The 21,727-nt window shown below is 35.0% G+C and overlaps 1 protein-coding gene across 1 annotated transcript; it reads left to right on the top strand.

Annotated features, from left to right (window-relative positions):
- The first annotated feature begins 505 nt into the window (after positions 1-505).
- On the top strand, positions 506-21,727 carry LOC11425301 (NPC intracellular cholesterol transporter 1). The gene is made up of 35 exons (XM_024783196.2): positions 506-709; positions 813-865; positions 949-1,672; positions 1,819-2,010; positions 3,077-3,153; positions 3,225-3,342; positions 5,582-5,665; positions 6,319-6,414; positions 6,518-6,619; positions 6,808-6,876; positions 7,788-7,883; positions 7,950-8,057; positions 8,340-8,453; positions 8,600-8,686; positions 10,228-10,356; positions 11,068-11,266; positions 11,455-11,598; positions 14,156-14,199; positions 14,416-14,499; positions 14,588-14,656; positions 14,747-14,823; positions 15,845-15,914; positions 16,464-16,613; positions 16,841-16,906; positions 17,028-17,172; positions 17,655-17,719; positions 17,807-17,872; positions 18,385-18,478; positions 19,059-19,095; positions 19,203-19,260; positions 19,444-19,554; positions 20,350-20,417; positions 20,776-20,842; positions 20,935-21,003; positions 21,284-21,727. The coding sequence occupies exons 1-35, from the start codon at positions 578-580 to the stop codon at positions 21,335-21,337; spliced, it is 3,918 nt and encodes a 1,305-aa protein (XP_024638964.1). The 5' UTR covers positions 506-577; the 3' UTR covers positions 21,338-21,727.

The raw sequence follows: 21,727 nt of genomic DNA, 5'->3' as shown, positions 1-21,727 counted from the left end.
ACAACTGTATTTTCCAAAATGCGGTTTTTTTTACGGATGGTTTGCCTGAGAAAGTGAAACTCAATTCTTTTTTATGGCTGAAAACAAATCAAGCAACATTTTATTATAGTTATCATGATTGGTGGAGGCATCCAATCCCTTGTATGGATGCTCATTTGTAGTATTTTTATCTGTTTCGACATGTGCCTATGTTTTGTTAGCACCTAATTTGTGTAAATACTTTTGGGTGGGTTTCCCTTTGCACACCTTGTGCGGGGTGATCCATTGTTATTTATAATATATCATTTTAGTTTGTTAAAAAAAAATAAAATTTCACACTAAAGTATTTTTTTTGTTGAGGAACTAAAGTAAATTATTAAATTCTATAAAAAAAAAAGTAAATTATTAACTTAATGAAATAATATTTGTAAAAAAAAAAAAAAAAACTAATGAAATAATAATAGCAATGTTAAAATAAAGTTGGGCAATAAAAGTTAGAGATGACATAAATAAAATAAATATAGATGATCCAACATCTTTTTATGTTTTTGTTTATTCTGGTTTTGGTTGTGTAAACCGCCAGTCCCTGTGCGTGTTGATGATCAAACAAAAAATGAATTTGAAGAAGAAGAAGAAGATGATGATAATGGATTTTCTTGGTATCATCGACTTCTCATCCTCCTCCACTTCTGCTGCTGTATTATTATTATTATTACTACTAAATGTAAATGTAAGCAAAGGAAGAATCTATCTCTCTTTTCAAATTTCAATTCAATCATTTCAACTACTTCTTCAACTTCTCTACTCTATTAATTGAATCATCAATCAATCAGGTACTCTCTTCGCCTCTTCTCACTCTCACTGCTGCTGCTGCTGCCCAAATCATGTAAGTAATTTAATTACTTCTTTCTCAATCACCCACTGCTCTCTACTTTACAACTAATTTCAATTCAATTCAATTCTTATTAGGAGCAATACCCATTCTGAAGAATATTGTTCAATGTATGATATCTGTGGTCAACGAACTGATGGCAAAGTACTTAACTGCCCTTATCCTTCTCCTTCCGTCAAGCCCAATGATCTCCTCTCTGCTAAAATTCAAAGTCTCTGTCCTTCCTTAAACGGTAATGTATGTTGTACTGAGCAACAGTTTGAAACTTTACGTGCACAAGTTCAACAGGCTGTACCCATTCTTGTTGGCTGTCCTGCTTGCTTGAGGAACTTTCTTAACCTTTTCTGTGAGCTTTCTTGCTCTCCTAATCAGAGTCTCTTCATTAATGTCACTTCTGTTTCCTTGGTTAACGGTAATATTACTGTTGATGCTATTGACTTCTATGCAACTGAAACTTTTGGAGATGGTTTATATCAAGCATGTAAAGACGTCAAATTTGGTACAATGAATACAAGGGCCATTGATTTTGTTGGTGGTGGAGCTTCCAATTATCAAGAGTGGTTTTCATTTCTTGGACAAAAAGTCCCTCTTGGTTTTCCTGGTTCACCTTATTCTATACATTTTAAGACAACCATTCCTGACTCTTCTCCTATGAAACCTATGAATGCACCTGTCTATTCATGCAATGACACTTCACTCGGCTGCTCATGCGGCGATTGTCCTTCATCTCCTGTATGCTCGGGTTCAGAACCTTCACCTCCCACAAAAGATCCCTGCTCCATTAGAATGGGATCTCTCAAGGTTGTAACAATAGAATTGATTCTTTTTCATCATTTATTTCATTCACTTCAAGATTAGATAAATTCAATGCCCTGCTTTCTTTCTTAAAAGTTGTTTTACCTTTTGATGTTTGGCATGAAGCTGGTTTTTGCATAATAATACTACAGGTCAGATGTGTGGATTTTTCATTAGCTCTCTTGTATGTTCTATTGGTTTTTGTGTTGCTTGGATGGGTGTTGCTGCAAAGGACAAGACAAGAAAGGAGAGTTGGCTCCGATGTGGAACCATTGCTGAATGATATGGGTGATGAAGGAAGTAGTTTTACCAACATCCAAAGGGACGAAACTCATCCCGAAGAGGTATGCACATAAGCCCGTGTTGTATAAATATATGTATGTCTAGGAATCAGAAGGATTCAAATTATTATTACTACTATTTTTGTCAAAACCAACTATTCTAAAGTTTAAACAATGGTATGCATGAATTTACATTTACATTATTATAATTTACTCATCCTCTCATGCAAAAGTTCTTTGGGCACCTTATGCTTAATTTCAACTTTTTTGTTTAGAAAAATGGTAATGATAAGGTTCCAACTCTAAATTGCTTACCATAACATGAACCAACTATCCGGAAATCTTAAATTGTCAGGTTAAGGCACATGAGTTATGTATACTTCTTTAAAGTCTCAATAGAGAAATGTCCAGGGAAGAGGAGACTACCCTATATCATTGACAAATTGCTGGCAGCTGGAAGCGAATATAAACCTTTTTTGTTAAATGCTTTGATCCTTACTAGCTAAACCAACGCCTATAGGCTATAGCTTCTTATTATTGGTGGCTTAGGGTAAAGATTTTTTCTTATTGTGTCCATATGTTGCACGTCTCGCTCATCCACCGAATTGATGGCTGTCTAACAAACTTTATCAAGCCCTCAGTGATTTCGTGAAGAATGAATATGATGCTTTTTTAGCCAATGGAACCTTGTCGTTGGTTCCTGAACCTCCCAATCATCAAGCCACAAGCCATAGGCTGCAAGTAGTGGTAAACATAATAACCAATTACAAGGCCCAGACCACAGCCATATCCAAAACCGTATTGTAGTGCTATTACAACATGTTACTAATGCTGAAAAAGTGATGCTTTTTGGTAAAATATTTCTTTAATTAATAAACTAATGCCATCATGTTTTCTTCTTGTGTATTCATTAGACCAACCTTTATTTCTGATGCAATGTTTTTTAATTAACCTCTTCTGTTTTCTACAAGGGCTAGAATTAAATGATTTACATGCTGTATAATGTGCTATATTCAGAGCAGATGTATACTTGTGAATTATTTTATTTTTTAATTAACCTCTTCTGTTTTCTTCTTGTGTATCATTTATTACTTTATCATACCGTTGACTTTGTTTTGACAAACAAAAGGAGCAAGTGATGGATCCGCAAAGGCAGAAGGCGATGCAATTTTCTTTTGTTCAAGGATATTTGTCTAGATTTTACAGGTCTGTTGCTTTAGCACTTGGCGGGTTTACAATTTCAGAATTATTCATTAATATTTTATTTTTGAATCCAGATCTTATGGAAGATGGGCTGCTATGAGGCCCAATACTGTTCTTTGTTTGTCATTGGTAATTGTTCTCCTGCTTTGTTTGGGTCTGCTTCGTTTCGAGGTGGAAACGCGGCCTGAAAAGGTATCAAATTTCATCTATAGCATCCCCACAAAGTGAAATCTAGTTTTTTTTTTACCTGTAACTGTTATATATTTAAGTTTTCTAGCTTGTTCCCGCTGGCTGTATAACACATTCTGTTCCATTATTGTATGTTAGTATTACCTTGGTTTATTTTTTTAGTCTCCTCTTAGACATGTTTGTATAGGTTGTTGAAACAAGTGCTCAAATGGTAAGCACATTACGAATAACAGTTCCAGCATGTTGAAATAGTTTTACACTGCCGAATCCATACTTTTTTTAGAATATAAAAAGAAGTTTTCATGAAGGATAAAATATCACTGCAAGGGTGTATTCTTATGGATAACATTCTTTCATTCTGCTTGGTTTAGGATACATTCTTGTCTTTTGAGAAGTCCCGCATCGGATGAGATACGGTTCAAACACATGTTTATAAGTGGTGGGTAGTCCTCACTTTAGAAGTTGGTTTTGTAGGGGTTGAGTTAGGCCCAACCCAAATTCTAAGATGATATATGAGTATATGCAAGATTCGTTGGGTCACTTGTTAGCGTTCCACTCGGGTCACACTCCATATGTTCAATCCTGAGTGTGAGGGGGTGTGTTGAGAAGTCCTACATTAGACGCAGGCCACTCGGGTCACACTCCATATGTTCAATCCTGGGTATGAAGGTTTGTTTAGAAGTCCCACATTAGACGAGATATGACCTAAACATGTGTTCATAAGTGGTGGACAGTCCACACCTAACACGCTGGTTTTGTAGGGGTTGAGTTTTTTTTAGACAAAATGGAATTATAATTTCAATTCATTAAGTAGGAATGAACCTTTCTCAAACCCAAACAAACTGATTTTAGTAGAAATAACAAATGCTTAGAATTTTAAATCGGTGGAGGCATAGCAAAACGGGGTGGAAGAGGGCAACATGTTGGGTTTATATACATTCTCCTATGACCAACATGGACTGTTGATTCTTCGTGTGCCATCAATACTTCCCACCAGGACAGTTGCAATAGCAACAGACAACAACGCCAACTTCAATATCATTCATTGTTTTCCCATTATAGAAAGATCATCTGTTCATAAGGGGCGGACAATCCTCACCTTACAAGCACCGGTTTTGTAAGTGTTGATTTAGACCAACCTAATTTCTAAGATTGTCTATTTCTCAGCTTGAGTTAAAGTTCAAATCTCTAAATTTTTAGATTTTAAAACCCATGATTTTGCCTTAAAATCAATTTGTATTTGTTTTCTTGTTCTTTTGTCCTTGGGAGGATATTTATCCCCTAAATCTTTAACTGGTTCTCTCTGTCTCATCAATAATAGCTCTTTTTTGATTTCCCCTTCTCCCTACACATTTTTTTTAATAACATCATCCAGATTCCAGACAGAGTCAATAAATAATAGGTAGTACATAGGGTGAGCTGAAGAAGAGAAATGACATTTTGACACACAAATCTTACATCAATTTGGATGGTGAATGCAATTCAGATATGTGGTTGATTTGGATGGTTAATGAATATAATAAGATGTCGCTACCCACTAACCATGCACCGAACATAATTAACGATTTTAAACACCATTAACCACAATTTTCAAGTGTTCAAATATACATGTATTCATTAATTATAACCATCCTAATTATACATAAAAGATTTTTCAGGTGTTCAAATATACATGATATTCATTAACCACGATGTATGTTCAAATATACACTTGAAAGCTGTGGTTAATGACATTCAAAATCGTAGTTAATTGTGTTCAATATATACGTAATAAGTCACGACACCTTGTTTAAATCATTAACCATCCGTTGAATGTAATTGACCACACGTTTAAACTTTATTAGCCATCCAAATTGATATCAAAATATGTGTCAAAATAATACAACTCATTAAACAAAGGTCACACTAAGTAATACATGTGTTCATAGTTGTATATTGTTAAAATTAAGAATCTTCATATATTCCTTTAATTGTACAACTTCGTAGATTGATTGTTATTATTCCTAAAGTATGCAACTTCCTAGGCTAGTGCTTACTGATTAAGCATTCAATGAATTTATTGTAAAACAGTTATGCATACAAGGTGTGTGATCTCATTATAGACACAAAAATAACATACAAATTCTATATATATGTTTCCAGAATACGGAAAGTAGTGACTGTGCTGTAATGTTGTCTATTTTTAATTTTTGACAATGGCATTTATTCCTATCTAAACAAGTTGGTCATGTTTGTATTTCAGTTATGGACAGGTCCTGGAAGTAAGGCAGCTGAAGAGAAAGATTATTTTGACAGCCACCTGGCTCCATTCTACAGAATTGAACAGGTTTCAACTGTGCTTTTAATTTCTTTTGGTTTTCTTGTTAACGATATCTAATCTGAAGTGGATAGAAAACCTCTAACCAGTATGCATAATCATTTGCATGTTTTTTCTCTACCATCATTTCTATTTTTTGACCATAAATTTGCCATTGGCATTGCACACAACCCAGTTTAACATAATATGACGAAGCATATAAAGATAGCCTAACCCTTCATCAAGAAGAAATTAGACGATGGTCTTATAGCCACAACATACATCCTTTCAGGCTTCAATTGACAAATGTATTCACCAAGAGAATTACCTTATAGTGGTTTTAAGATCTTACTTGCAAGCAGGGAGTGATATATTTGCTTCATATTTGAGTTATTATTTTCTCTCATTAACAAATTAATATTGTACTTAATAGAATATAGGCTCCACCAATGTAATTTAACCTTTGTCTACAGATTAGAATCAGAACTTATATTAAGAATTTCCCCTTTTTTCAAGCATTAGAAGTTTTCCATAATAGGATATTATGGTATTGGTAATGTTTGATCCATGTTACCGATCTCATTTAATGGGATTTTTTTTTTGTCTGTATGTTTCCTTTCATTTTTCGCGATGATTCTGTGTGAAATAAATCACTCTGGCAATCCTATTTGCTTATTTTTCAGCTCATAATAGCCACAATCCCTGATTCTGAGCATGGTAAGCCACCAAGTATCATAACAGAAGACAACATTGAATTGCTTTTTGAAATACAGGAAAAGGTATTTTATTTTTCGTTCTTTTGACTTGCTATTCTTTGAATGGCGGTGTTGCAATGTAGCGGGACCTTTTATATTAAAAATTTTCTATTCATTGACCTGACAGGTTGATGGAATTCGTGCAAATTATTCGGGCTTATTCGTATCTTTGAGTGACATTTGCTTGAAGCCTTTAGGTGATGACTGTGCCACCCAAAGCATTTTGCAGGTTTAAACCCCCACTTTCCAAAGGATTTGTGAATTATAATTGAATTTTGCATTGCTTGTATTTATTATGCATGTGCAGTACAAGCAGCTAACTTTCTTGTTTATTTTCATTTTAATTTACTATTTTTTTGGGAACACAGAAATGGTTTTATTTGATTTCCATTTTTGTCTTAATTTTCTCTCTGATAGTATTTTCAAATGGACTCTGACAATTATGACGACTATGGAGGTGTCGAACATGCCGAGTATTGTTTTCAGGTAAACTTCATTTATCTGATTATTGATTACCTCAGTTTGGTTATTCGAACGAGTTTCATTCAAAGCAATTTCCTTTATTAAAATAAGAATTTAAGTGCATGATAGGCCACTGTTTCTGATATTGGTTGTTGCTGCTCGCATTCAAGGGACTCTTGCTTCCGTTGGACCACCCTCAAGCTCTCCGGTCTTAGTTTTCATGCATGCTCCGACACTTTTGTTGTTGCATCATTGTCTTCTGCATATTTTCTAGGCACTTGCTCAATTATGTATTTTTTTATCTTCTTTTGTGTTGTGAGGTCGGCTTGTTGTTTGTCATGAAATTCTTTTCTCACTAATGTATCATATTAGCGGCTTTTATTTCCACCGATGATCATGCTGACGACAATTCTTTTTGCACATAGTAATCATATTAGTGGTGTCTTGTTTTCCTGTTGATGGTGACTTTTGTTGGTTTAACTCGCACTCTCCCGACTTTCTTTGCTGGATGCTTTGACCACATCCTTTTCCCCAAGTGCACTGGCCCCATCTTCGTCCCAGATGTATTAGTTGGCCTAGCCCCGTCATCATCCATGATGCATTGGCCTCGTCTCTGTCCCAGAAGCAGTTCCCAATCGTTTTAAGTTTAAATATATTTGGGTCTCTATTATTATTGGTTTGAGAAGGTTGGCTTTCTCTCAGAATTGGTTTTATCTTTCTTTTGTTTCTGAAGTTTCATTTCCATCTATAGGGAGCTAAGCTCCATATCCTTTTTAGCAGTTTCATTTCAGTCCAGTACAGGATATTCCCCCTGGTTGTAAGGACCTGTAAATTGAATACGGTTTTATATTTTTGGGTCCTAACAATGTCCTTATATGATTTGTCTGTCTATCTGGTATATGTTGACTCTGATTATTTGAATATATCATTTTCAGCATTACACTTCTACAGAAACATGCTTTAGTGCATTTAAGGCTCCCCTAGAACCAACTACGGCCTTGGGAGGGTTTTCCGGGAACAATTATTCTGAGGTAAGGTCATGCATTTTGGCAAATGTCTGTTTACACATTACTTATATGCTGATTACCATATTCTAGGCTTCTGCATTTATCATCACATACCCTGTCAATAATGCACTTGCAAAATTTGGAGATGAGAACGGGAAAGCAATTGCTTGGGAGAAAGCTTTCATCCAGTTAGCTAAGGTTTGACTCCTAAATACAGTCATCACAGTTATTAATTCTTGTGTAACTTATAATTCAGCATTTTGTTTTACTTTTTGTTGTCCATGATATTGTTATGTTCTTGGTTAGCTTAAGAAAATAAGTTATCACGTTATGTTTCTCTCTTTTGATTTTCTTCTATTATTTCATTATTTCCTTTAATTCCATAGTATAATTTGGCTTGCTTAGATATAGTAGATACCGAGCATGGATTCAAATCCATAACTGGAGTGATTTATTTTGAACCAATTTTACATTTGTCAGGAGGAATTGCTGCCAATGGTGCAATCTAACAATCTTACTTTATCGTTCTCTGCTGAAAGTTCAATTGAGGAAGAATTGAAGAGAGAAAGCACTGCTGATGTCATCACAATACTTGTAATAACTTTCCATTTCTTTCAACTATACATGAAAAACTGATTTACGTTACATATAAACTCATCAAATAGTTTGGTTATGGATTTTTGAATTGAAGATTTGCTATACTTGAATGTACATTGAATTCATTTCCTACATCTTTTTAGGTCAGCTATATTGTAATGTTCGCCTATATATCAGTGACATTGGGAGATACACCACATCATTTATCTTCTTTCTACCTCTCGACCAAGGTATGATATTTATCTTTAGGTGTCTAAATTCCTATTGCCCTTTTCTCATTTATTGCTCACTGGTATACTGAATTGTATGTGCATTCAATACATACATGTCTTTTGTAAGTGCTAATATGTGCTAAGTTGCACCTCTTGATGAAAATGTCCTTAATCATTAATCAAGGCAGTGCATGTGTGTGCATAAGAATACTTAGCTTACTGTTGTAGTTAGTGAGAGCTCTCTTTTGACTGCCCAGCTAGTATGTTAAAGAAAGTAGCTTTTCACAACAGCACTAATACTATGGGTAGTTATACCACATGAACTTCATATGCATACTTCCGTTACAGTTCTGCTGTGTGATATTCTCAGATTAATTTACAACTCTATTCTTCATACGAGAATAAAATACAAATGAAGCTCGACATATTTTTTGCTTAAGAGAAAAGGCTGAACAAATAGCCTTTTTATCACATTCCTCTTCAGGATCAGCTAGCCGACCAACTTAACTAGCCTCAAAGTCAGACCTCTTGATTTAATGACTTATGGTCGAAACTCAGGGTGTCGGATCAATTTATATTTCTCCATTCACCAATAGTTTGAAGACAGAATACTAGATTGTCTATTTCTGTGAAACCTATTGTTGAAGTGTAAGATGTATAGTCTATGCTGAGTCAGAATTAAAGTTATAAGTTGGTTACTGTTCATGCTGAATTAGCATTGAAGTCACAGCTTTACTTCTCTGTGAAAACAGGGTAACAGTTAAGACTTAACATCTCCCTATAAATTTTACGAACATACAAAATCAGTTTGTTGGTTATTCTCAACAATATCAGTTTTTCTTGTCTCAGAAATTCTCGTTTGATTTTTTCCTTGTCACTTTCTCTTATTTTCTGTTGCTTTTCCTCATTTTCTCATTATTAGATATCATGTAATGGTTGTTCATATTTTTCTCTTATAAAAAACTGGGTAAGGGGAAAATTATTATTATTAGTTAAAGTGACACTAATAACCATTTTACAACCGTATCCAAGGGGATTTGAACTCCCTCCCTTGAGGTTACAAGGCCAAACTCTTACCACTGAGCTAGCACCTCTTGGACAACGGTTTTTTCGGAATATTGACATTTCATGTTCATCTATGGTTGGCCTTGTTTATTAATAAAAAGCCACGTTCATTGTAGGTTGCCATTGTTCATTAGTGATGAGTCCATACCTTTTTCTTTATATCTGGTTTCCTATTTCAAAACTCCTCATGGATATTAGACCGTGAGAGAAGGGAAATGTGGGGGGCATTATTTGTGAGGGCAGAAAATATTTTCTCTAAGGAGCTGTAGCTCTGGAATTCTCTTGTAAGGGACCCATACTTTTCCATTAAGGATTGAATACACTATCCACTCCATCCTTATTTACTCTATTCCTATTATTCTTTGTTTTGTTGTGTGCGTGGTTCCATCACAAGTTGACTTTTATAAGTGGTATGAAATGGTTCGTCAGCTAAGATCGCTATTGCTATAATTATTTTGAACCACTCATGTTTGACTTGATGCTACGACATTTAGGTATTGCTTGGTCTTTCGGGAGTTTTGCTTGTTATGCTTTCAGTCCTTGGATCAGTTGGATTTTTCAGTGCTCTTGGAGTAAAATCTACGCTAATCATAATGGAAGTCATACCTTTTCTGGTTTTAGCTGTAAGTCTTTCTGTTTTGTCCATTGTCATTTATATTTTATTACTGCTGATGTCATAGTGTCCAAGTCAAATAGACTAAAAGTGTTCTATTTTCAAACACTAATTTGCTGTCCAATCTGTTTCCACAATCCATTGTTGGACCCTGCACCTAACAGTAGTCTGTTTTTAGGGAGGGAGGGGGGGGTAAAATTTCAGTAAGTCTTTGGCAATGGGAATACTGGTAGTTTTTGATTTTGATTTCTTACTCCAGGTTTTCTTTACTTTCAATTGATGTTTTATATTCCTAATGCCATTATACTGAAGTTATGTATAGTCAGCATCTGCTGCCGCTTGAGTCATCACATTCTTGGTTGTTCAAAACTGAGAGAGTTAATGTGAGAATTGAAAAAGATTTTTCTGAATGAGCTCAAATATGTAAACACCCAGCATAATATTTTACTTTATACACATGAAGATTACAAAGATAATGAATGTCAACTGCAACTTACTAGACAGTAATTAAGCTACCACTATTTCCTAAGACACATTAAACCTATTCTACTTACTGTACAAAGAATTTAAGCAACATGGAAAGTTAATGTGATTCTTATTCCATCAATTTATTATAATTTTATAAGTTTCTTGCTCTGTCTTTCCATAATGTTTTAGTCATGTCTCTCGCCAAGTATTGTGAGATTTCACTACTTTTCTTGGATTTTCATTCTTTGATTAGGTTGGTGTAGATAACATGTGTATAATCGTAGATGCTGTGAAACGGCAACCCTCAGATTTACCAATTGAAGAACAAATAAGCAATGCACTGGGGGAAGTTGGACCGTCCATAACACTCGCCAGCTTATCAGAGATTCTAGCATTTGCAGTAGGATCATTTGTTTCTATGCCAGCATGCCATGTTTTCTCCATGATTGCAGGTTAAAAAATTTTCTTCTCTTGTCCGGCCCTTTTGGATAAAAAAAACTAAGTTGACATCTTTGTATGTTGTATTTAAATTTTGTTTAATTACATATAAAGGAGAGGGGAAATCCAACTCCTTTAAAAAGTGATTTTAAGTTTATTTTTTCTTCGTGTTTCTTAACTCATTACAATATATTTTCTATAGCTTTGGCGGTTCTGCTGGACTTCCTTCTACAAATCACTGCTTTTGTGGCTTTGGTTACATTAGACTTTGAGAGAGCCAAGGATAACAGGATTGACTGCTTCCCATGCATTAAGTTGAACCCGTACTCTGTGGAGCAGACTGAAGGTACATACAAGCTATTTGCTCATGGATACTTTGGTTTTTTATTGGATATAATAGCCCCTCTTAAGTCTGCATCTCACAGGCTATGTTTTTGGGCAGTTGTTTCTTAAATGATATTGGAATCTCTGACCAAATTTTGAAGAATTGATCATTTATGCCTTTCTTCTTACGTATACAAGACATGGGATCTTTTGTTTTTGTTAAATGTATACGAAAAGTATCTGATAATATTTGTGTTGTACCTCAGTGCAGTTTAGAATATTTAGTTTGTCTCCTACTAGCAGTTTCTGTATTTCTTTATATTTCATGCTTTTTTCTCTATCTAATTTGGATTAGGAGACTATAATCAGGATTTGTTCTCTTATATAGTTTGGATTAGAAGTTTTGTATTATGGTTATTTTCTAATCTTTTGTATAAAAACCACAGTCATATTCAATGTCTTTTGGTCTTGGTCATTTCTTGTCCAAAACCTTATAACTTCAATGTCACATTAGAGCGCTGGTATCCTTCGTTGCCTATATAATCATTATTCTTCTGTTGAGTTCTCTTAAGTGTTGGGGTCATTATTTCCATGATTCTTTTCTTCTCGTCCGTCATGCCCAAATTTTACCGACCTTTGAGGATTCTTTGAATCTTCTTAGTGTTCCCTCATTTTAAAGAGGTGTATCCATTGAAGAGTAGAATATATATGACACATAATTATATATATCATCTCTTGAAATTTTCTTTGTTCTTCGTTGAGAGATTAGACATGAAGACATTTCAATTATTTATCTCTTCATTTTGTAGTCTCTATCGAGTTTTTTTTAAGCGTAAGACTTATGCCTGTAGGATGTTTAGGCACGTGTTTTTGAACCTTTTGATTAATCCAGTCCTCACAGTAACACCACCATTGACCCTCTGCACCATATCTTCTCCAGCCCTTCTCCTTCAAGCCTAATCTTACCTCTACTACCACCTTCCCCCGCTCCACTCTCATTGGCCGCCAACTTACCTCCATCGCAGACCGCGGTTCTTGCACTGTGAAATGCCCCCAGAGTCACTGTAGGGTTTGCCATCACCTCCACGCCTCAGCTCTGTCTCTACTCCGCCGTGGTCCTCAAGACACCTCCATGGCTTCAGTGGTGTATAGATCTGTGCAATAGGGAAGGCCGTTGTACATGGTGGCAGAGACGAGGATTGATGAAGGGCTTGCTACCATTCGAAAGGGGTGATTGGACTGTGGTTGGTGAATGGGTATTTCTGCTTCTTTATTTCCCCTCCTATGTTTTTTTGCTTATATGTAAATTTCTCTCTAGGTCTCCCCCACTTAGTAGTATAAGGCTTGGTGGTTGTTGTTGTATGTAAATTTCTCACTAGAGAAGGTAATGCATGCTATAAAGAGGATGGAAGAGAGGTGGATTGGGGATGGTGGATGGAGAGGTGCAAGGAAAGGGTTAAGAGTGAGACGAAATTCCTTGCCATATCCCTCAAGCTCTCTCTCTCTCTCTCATCTCTTCAGGTGGAGAAGGGGAACTCCTTGAGGGGTATGATTGGATGGGAGGGAGGATCACTATGACGAGTTTTCTGTTGATACTGGAGTTGTACTTGTTGATAAGCTTGAGATGAAGGAGGAAGGTTGAGCCAATGGTGGTTGGAGAAAGAACGAGGGAGATGGGAAGGGAAGAGATGGGGGGGGGGGGGGGGGGGGGGGAATGCATGTACAATCTAGTGTACATAACCCATGGTAAGATCTGTGAGCTTCATCAATCCTTGGTCCGTGTATGCTTCATTGCTTCTTTCTTGAGTAATATTTCCAAGGAATCTCCTTAATAAATGTGATTCGAGCCTTGGGTTTGTCTAGGATTTCTTCATGAAATGTATCATGTGTGGTTAAAACTTTTGTAAAATGGATTTGTCGTCTTACTGAGATTAAGCATAACTCTGCAAACGCATTAGAGATCCTGAAGACTAAGATTGTTCAAGCCAAGGTAAACAATTGCTATCTTCAAAGCTTAGAAGTTTAAGACATATCAATCGACTTGGTTCTATATCAATTGGCGCTTGCCATGATATGAAAGGTGCCATGACCTAGTGGTTACAAATTTGACATTTGCTGCCCTTTTTGTCATGGTGAGATTTAATTTCACCAAAATATATGGTTATGTGCTATGTCTAGGCTTCCACTCCAAATGATTTGCATGTGATGAAGCATTAAGCATGTTACAGATATGAATCACTTGGTGCTCTGCAAATTAAGATTTTAGGTTTAGGAGAATGGCGAGTAATTTTTTTTATTGCAGTAGACCTGGGTCCGTAGTACAAAATGACGGAGAAACAGAAGCAGATGTAAATCATCATATTCAAGTTGGGTGGTTGAAATGGAGATGTAAATCATCATTGAACATTATGGCGTAATTTGATCCATGTAGCCAACCCCTTTTAGTGGGATAAGGCTTGTTGTTGTTGTTGCAATAGGCCTGGATTGTTTTCAGCTTTTGCTGAGTTGAGTATTTTCATTTTTTTTCTCTCTCTACTTGCATGCATATGGTTCTTAATCATATCACCGTCGAAGTGCAGGAATTGGGCAGGAGACAGATGGACTGCTGACACGATATATGAAGGTATAATTCTATTTAGTTCATGGAGTGCATATAAACTAAAAAAGAAAGCAAAAAAAAAAAGATACTATTGTGCTACTCATTTTATGAATTCAGTTTTGTTGTTTTCTCATTCTAGTTGGTGATAATTGGCAAAACATCTATGATATTTACAGCATAAACCTTTTTTGATTTGCTTTTAGTATCAAAACTAACTCTGTTATCATTGTGTAAACATAGGAGGTTCATGCACCATTTCTTGGACTATGGGGAGTTAAAATCTTGGTCATCGCCATATTTGGTGCATTCACCTTAGCAAGCATTGTAAGTTACTTAGGAAAATGATAAAATAACAAATTTCAGTAAGATATTTTTGGAAAACGTGATTTTCGCTATGATTTTTTATTTTCAGGCATTATGCACGAGGATTGAACCTGGTCTAGAGCAACAGATTGCTCTTCCACGGGACTCCTATCTTCAGGTCTAATTTCTAATTCATTTCCCATGTTTTTGTTAGTTCCATTCTTTGTCGTCCAGCCTCTTATAGTGGTTATTTTTGTTCTTTTTACAGGGGTATTTCAGTAACATTTCTGAGTACCTCAGAGTGGGACCACCATTGTATTTTGTTGTGAAAGATTACAATTACAGGTCATTGTCTTTTAAGCATAACATTTAATGTTGTACTATTCACACAATGAAGGCCTTAAGCATGCAAACCTTAATGAGTGAAAAAAGAAATAGAATTAGTTGGCAACAAATTATCCATGTGATTATTTTCCTCTAATGTTTTATCATGCGAAAAACCTCAAGAAATGTATCAATTAACATTAGGGGAAAACTTTATGCCTTATACAGTCAATTTCACTGTGTTGATTGAACTTGTACTATTATTACAATAGACTCATTTGATAATTTGGGGTTAAGTTGCCAAGGGTGAACACATGGGTCTATTTGCAACAATAGTACGAGTTTAAAGATTGGTTAGGAGGAATTGAAAGTCCAACGTACCTACTTGTAAAAGGCACTAAATTTATGGCAGTGGTTGTTTCGTGTAACACATTATAATAATTAAATAACTGATTCCAGATTGCATAGGATCCTTAGTATTACAGGAAATGTTTCAGCTTATTTATTGTTTCTTGTAAATAGTAGTAGAATGTATTTATTACCTTGTGTCATGTAAATCTAATGTGTTGTGCTCATTTTGCTAAAGCAATTTATCAGAAAACATATTTCCTTCTCAATTTCTTTGTCAATGATTATGGGAATCGATCAGAATCAAGATTCTGATATAATTTGGTTTTGTATATATTGCTCTAATTGTACTACTAGAATTAGGAGCTGTTATAGTTCGTGCCTTTCTTAGTTCTTGTGTTTATAGGGTCACTTAATTCACTCCAGTTCTTGGGCCTAGAATGGTTGTGCAGTCCTTTTCTTTTCTCCAGGTTCATCTCTATTTCAAAGTGTTGGACATTAATTTTCCCTATAACACGACCTTATGTTAACAGGAGGATTTGTTGTAACAATAGGATATTAGGGATTAATTGGAACAAAGTGAAAGTTCGGTGTCTATTTGCCAACGACACACAGTTTAGTTTGGTTGTATGCTCTTTTGTCTTCAAATTTTTATCTCAACTTTTCGCTGTTTTCCTGATATTCTCTCCTGCAGTTTGGAATCTAAACATACAAACCAGCTATGCTCCATTAGCCACTGTGATTCAAATTCTCTTTTAAACGAGGTAATCAATGATTGAATTCTTCAAAAGTGGTTGTTACTGAAAACCTCTTATCTAATTTTTATATTTTATTTAAAGAATTTAATCAGATATAATCGATATGTTGAGCCTAGCTTATAGTAACTATTCAGTCATTTCTACAGTTCAATCAAAATATTCTGTGATATTAATACCACCTGTATCTTTAACCAGATTTGATTTTGACTAACCTGATTTGACTTTCCTTTAACCACACTAACCATTAATGACTTTTCCAACCACTCGTCTATTGCATCACCTTCCCATCACTGTGTCCCACTTATAATAAGTGGTTTGAATGAACTTCAACTTAGATAATTAAACTTGATTTCCAGTTTTAGTCACCTTCAAGTACAAATTATAATGTAGAATCCTGTACATATCTATAGTTCATATCTTCCTGCGTGTGATACTTTGAAGATATTGTTGAATGGTTGGTTTTCACACAAAGAGACTTGTAATGTATTTTTTATTTTATTTTTTATCTTGGCGTATATGAATGGGTTTTGCATATCTTGCTCCATAAAACTGCAGATATCTAGAGCATCATTGGTACCAGAATCAAGCTACATTGCCAAGCCTGCTGCCTCATGGCTTGATGATTTCCTTGTATGGATATCACCTGAAGCTTTTAGTTGCTGTCGAAAATTCACAAATGACTCGTATTGTCCACCTGATGATCAGGTACGTTCTTTCAATACGCTTGGATAAAAACTTGTGTGTAGTTTGCTTGATTTTCTTTCTCTTCTACATTTTTTGAAACTATATTCATGCACATGGTATGTGTTGCCATATCATGGTTTTATTTCTTTTTCCTGTCTAATTTTCCTAACTACAGCAATTGTTTGTATTAATCTGATAAGATATTGCTCCTTGTACAATCACAATAGTAAATATCTGTCCTTTTTCAGCCACCTTGTTGTTTCCTGGATGAAGGACCATGTGGGTTGGGTGGAGTGTGCAAAGACTGTACAACAGTAATATACTTTTCCCTACATATTATGTTTATTACATAGGAGATTATTTCCCAAAAGACTTTAAATTGTAAATCAAAAGGGTGCAGTAGCAAAAGGACTAACACTTTTGATTGATTCCCAGTGTTTCCGTCACTCGGATTTGGTTAATGACCGTCCATCTACAGCACAGTTTAAAGAGAAGCTTCCCTGGTTTCTTGATGCACTTCCATCAGCTGATTGTGCGAAGGGTGGTCATGGAGCTTACACCAATAGTATAGATCTTAGTGGTATGAAAGACACCCACTCTCTCTCTCTCTCTCTATATATATATATATATATATAAAAGGATTAAACTTTATTCTATTCTGTCAAGTTCTCTAATTAATCTTTTACATGTATACTTTTTTTAATACTCATAACATTCTGTTGAAGCTTCTCATGATATTGGCATTCAACAATCCCATCATAATGTTATTCCTCCCTTTTCATCTTCATCTTTGTCTTCTCTTCTCTTAGGAGTGACATATAAAGATAAACACTGTTTCAAACTTAACATTTGTTTTAAGAGCGTTAACTGTGGCAAAAACATTAGATTAGATGTGCTGTCCCTAATTAACAAAAAATACTATATATCAAACATGTATTAACTTTTTGTAAGTTTTGTCCTTTCTGAAATCTCTTGTATACTTTTTTACATACATATACAGTAAAATTTCGTCTCAAATTTTAAATTCTGATATGAAGATTTTGACTTTTAACTGACTTTCAGGTTATGAGGGTGGTGTCATACAAGCTTCTGAATTCCGTACTTATCATACACCACTTAATAGACAAGTATGCAGAGTGATAAAAAAAAATCTTATTTTCCTTGCTTATGCATGATGTTTCATACATTATTTTATCTAACCGGAATCTTTTTAGGGTGACTATGTTAATGCAATACGAGCTGCAAGGGAGTTTTGCTCCAAAATTTCTGCGTCTTTAAAGGTTTGGCCTTCAATTTCATCATGAGTTTTTGCCTGTTGGTTTAGGTTTTAGATTTATTGGATCAAACAATTTTTAGGAATATTGTCTTCATGCGCATAGCTTAGGAATTGAAGGTTTTCTTCCCCTTGCAATCACTACTGCTTTCGCTGTACTATATTCATGAGCCTTTTCCTGGGATAGTCGTGGTTCTAAGTTTTTTTTTGCTTATGAATGTTATATTTTTCTTTCACCAATCTAATATTTTACTTGGAAGTGTAATAGTTATTTTTTGCTTGAGCTGTGAGTCTCAATCACTATAGAGGTTTTGAAGTTGTTAACTGGCCATACTTCTCACCTGAATTTCTCTTTCTTGATATAGGTTTTTAACAAAATTGTAGGTGATATAATTACTGATATACTATTCATTTTTGTCCTCCTGAAGTATTTTTGCATTGGCTAAATCTGGGCATAGTGTCCCATATTATTATTTTTATGTCTCTCTTCTACTTGCTGACTAATGTTCTCCTGTGCAGATGGATGTATTTCCATACTCAGTATTTTATATCTTCTTCGAACAATATCTGGATGTATGGAAGGTAGCCCTGATTAACATTGCAATAGCACTAGGTTGGTATTCCAAAACAGTCTAATAACATTGACACATAGAATGGCGTACTTGTATACCAACCCTATTTTTATGAGATCAACTGTTTGTTTTGATCCTAGATGCTGCCTGCCCTTCTGTTTATTATTCCATCCTCTTCCATTTTATTTTTTGAAATTTGAGCCTATGTTAAGAAGGCTTATACATATATGTTCTTGACTTCAAACTTTTGAATTCACCTTCCCTCTTTATGTTCTTTGAGTGAGTACTTTTGTTGTCTTTTAAACATCAAGCCACTTTATTTGTCTCCAGAAGGACATACATCATCTGTTGCTTTCTATATTGTTAAATGTTTTAGTATCGAGATTTAAACTCCACACCATTATGTAATACTTAATTGACATTCACTTCACATTTTTCATTGTGCCTATAAATAGAAATTGAAAATGTAATTCATATCTTCTCATTTTTCTCCATGATCTCGTTTTTCCTTGAAATAAACTTTTCAATTTTTACCCAAGTCATCTGAATTTCTTGTATTAATTCTGTATTCTTTTAATCAAATTTATTTGACGTTGAACAATTTGTGATGACATGTAACAGGTGCTGTTTTTGTTGTTTGTTTGATCATCACATCGAGGTAGAAAATCTATTCAAACTTAAGCCTTGTATGCTTAGAGTAAATTCAAAATTTGTTCTCTCTATTCGGGATTAAGTGTAATATTTATTGTTTGCAAACCAATGCAGCTTGTGGAGTTCAGCAATCATATTACTTGTTCTCCTCATGATTATTCTCGACCTCATGGTATCACTTATCTTAATTGTTTTGGATTTTGTTATGTCTTTCCTTTGCCTTTTCTTTAGGCATCATATTCTCCCATTTCTATTATTTTAGGGGTTCTCTTGTAGAATTCAGCTGCACCTTTTTATGTTAAATTAATACCTCTTAGTCTCAAAATGAAACTCACGACTTCTGTGACTGATGCAGGGTGTAATGGCGATTCTGGGTATTCAACTAAATGCGGTGTCTGTTGTCAACCTGATTATGTCAATAGGGATTGCTGTGGAATTTTGTGTGCATATAACACATGCGTTCATGGTTAGTCTAATCCTATGTTTTATATATTGAGGGGACTTCCTCATAGGATAAAACGGTCTTTGAAGGAACAGCAACATTTATCAAACTGGCACTTCACAAATTACAATTCCGACATGTTCATTAGGTCAATGTTGTTATGGAAATAACTGTAGCATGTGAATTCCAACATTCTTTATCGCGTGGCGGATTTTAATGCTTTGATTAAATAGTTGGGGTGAAAATGGGACTATCGCATTTGATAGGATTTTTAATTGGTAAATGAGTCTAGGGTTGTGCCTGGGTATTATTTGGGAAAAAAAATGCAAGCATGGGTACTCTACTTACACAACCCATTCTATAACCATGCATTATATTTGTTTTGCTTTATACTAGGATTTGAAAAAACTTGAGATATTTTTCAATTGAAATATAGATCAATACTCTATTTTTTGACTTTTTGGTTGTTAGTTATAGTAATAAAATACTCCTAGTATTTTAGTATACTTGCAAAACGAACAATGACACATTACAGAGAGAACTTATTCCATTAAGCTAAAACCAAATTATGAGTCTTGTTTGAGTATATTGTACCCATATGTATGGGTATGGTCATTGAAGTTACTATTCAAGCTTTGTGCAAGTGCAATTTTTCTTGTTTTTAAATACAGGTATGAGCACGGATAATTTTATATTGTATCCAAACCCTACTCAACCATTGTGATTAAGGAGATCTTTAAGCCATAGAACCACATGCTTTTCAGTGAATGTGCACGTTTACTAATGATCTTATAAGTTATATTCTCATGTTTAATGTAGGTAAGTTCAGGGGATAGGAGCCAACGAGCAAGGACAGCATTGTGTACTATGGGTGCTTCTGTATTCAGGTTGGCTATGCATACTGTTGCACTGCATGTAGAATTGTCATGGCACTTACAGCCTAGGACCTGAGTGTAGCATTTATATTTGACCAATATGTGACATGTATTATGGGATATTATTTAAGTTAATCATGTATGCCAACAAATTAATTAGTCAGCAACAAGTCAAAATATAAATGGTTCACGAAGTTTATTTGAAAACCTTATTATTATTGCCTAAACTAAAGGAATGGTAAGAGTACAATTTTTCGTAGGATGAATTATAACTCATTATGGTAAATTGATTTCAACGGGGGGGGTCTTACTATTGGTGTGTGTCTACATATTGATTTGTTGACCCTTTTCTTTTTACTTGGTCTGGCAGTGGAATCACACTTACAAAATTAGTTGGAGTTCTGGTCCTTTGCTTCTCAACATCAGAAATTTTTGTGGTTTGTGATATATCACCTTTGGCCCTTGACACTTGTTTGTCTACACAACAGAAAAAAAGTAAAGTAGCTTACTAGCTTTATGGTCTTTGCAGGTGTATTACTTTCAAATGTATCTCTCCTTGGTTATCATTGGCTTCTTGCATGGTCTGGTGTTTCTACCAGTAAGTGTTGTTTGCGGTGTTTGGTTTGGCTCTATAAATAACTGTAGCTCGTCATTGATGATGTATAATAGGCTTTACTCCTTTTGCATTTTCATTGTGAGTAATGACCACTCGCGGTAGTGGTAGGTGATCTATTAACACCGCTGTAAGTCCTCGCTGAGGCTTGTGTGATTCCCTGGGAATATGATAGCATAAGTTCCCCGTGAACTTTTTTTGTACCAAATATATACAGTAATTAATGATGAAATGCCTCACACTTCCTGCCTCCTTTTTGTCACAGGTGGTATTAAGCCTGTTTGGTCCTCCATCAAGGTATACCGTTATAAAGGAGTAGCTAGAAGACATGTCTTCTGCTTACACATAACAGCCTCTACAATGAAATTAGATCTGAACTAGTTTGCTTCAGGCTGACAGCATATACAACGAACAAGAAAAATTGTTGACCATAGAGGATTACTATTATATTTTCTTATGACTTTAGAATGAGAAAGTTTGATGCTTATACATCTCAACACTGTCAGGAGAAACTTCATTATGCCAAATTTTACTTAATTATGATGTTACGGTAGGACTGACCAACAGTTAGCTTGGTGTTTGTGATTTAAGATTGTCTGTTGATAAATTTATCGATATTCACATATTATTTTGTTGTAATTTACTATTGTTATAATTTATAAACAATGCGAAGTACTGATGATAAGCAAAGAATGCACTTTTCTTAAAA

This window comes from Medicago truncatula, chromosome 5, assembly GCF_003473485.1.
Source record: "Medicago truncatula cultivar Jemalong A17 chromosome 5, MtrunA17r5.0-ANR, whole genome shotgun sequence".
Classification (NCBI taxonomy): Eukaryota; Viridiplantae; Streptophyta; class Magnoliopsida; order Fabales; family Fabaceae; genus Medicago; species Medicago truncatula.
The sequence above is the reverse complement of the archived record's forward strand: the minus strand, read 5'-3'. Positions and strand labels throughout refer to the sequence as shown.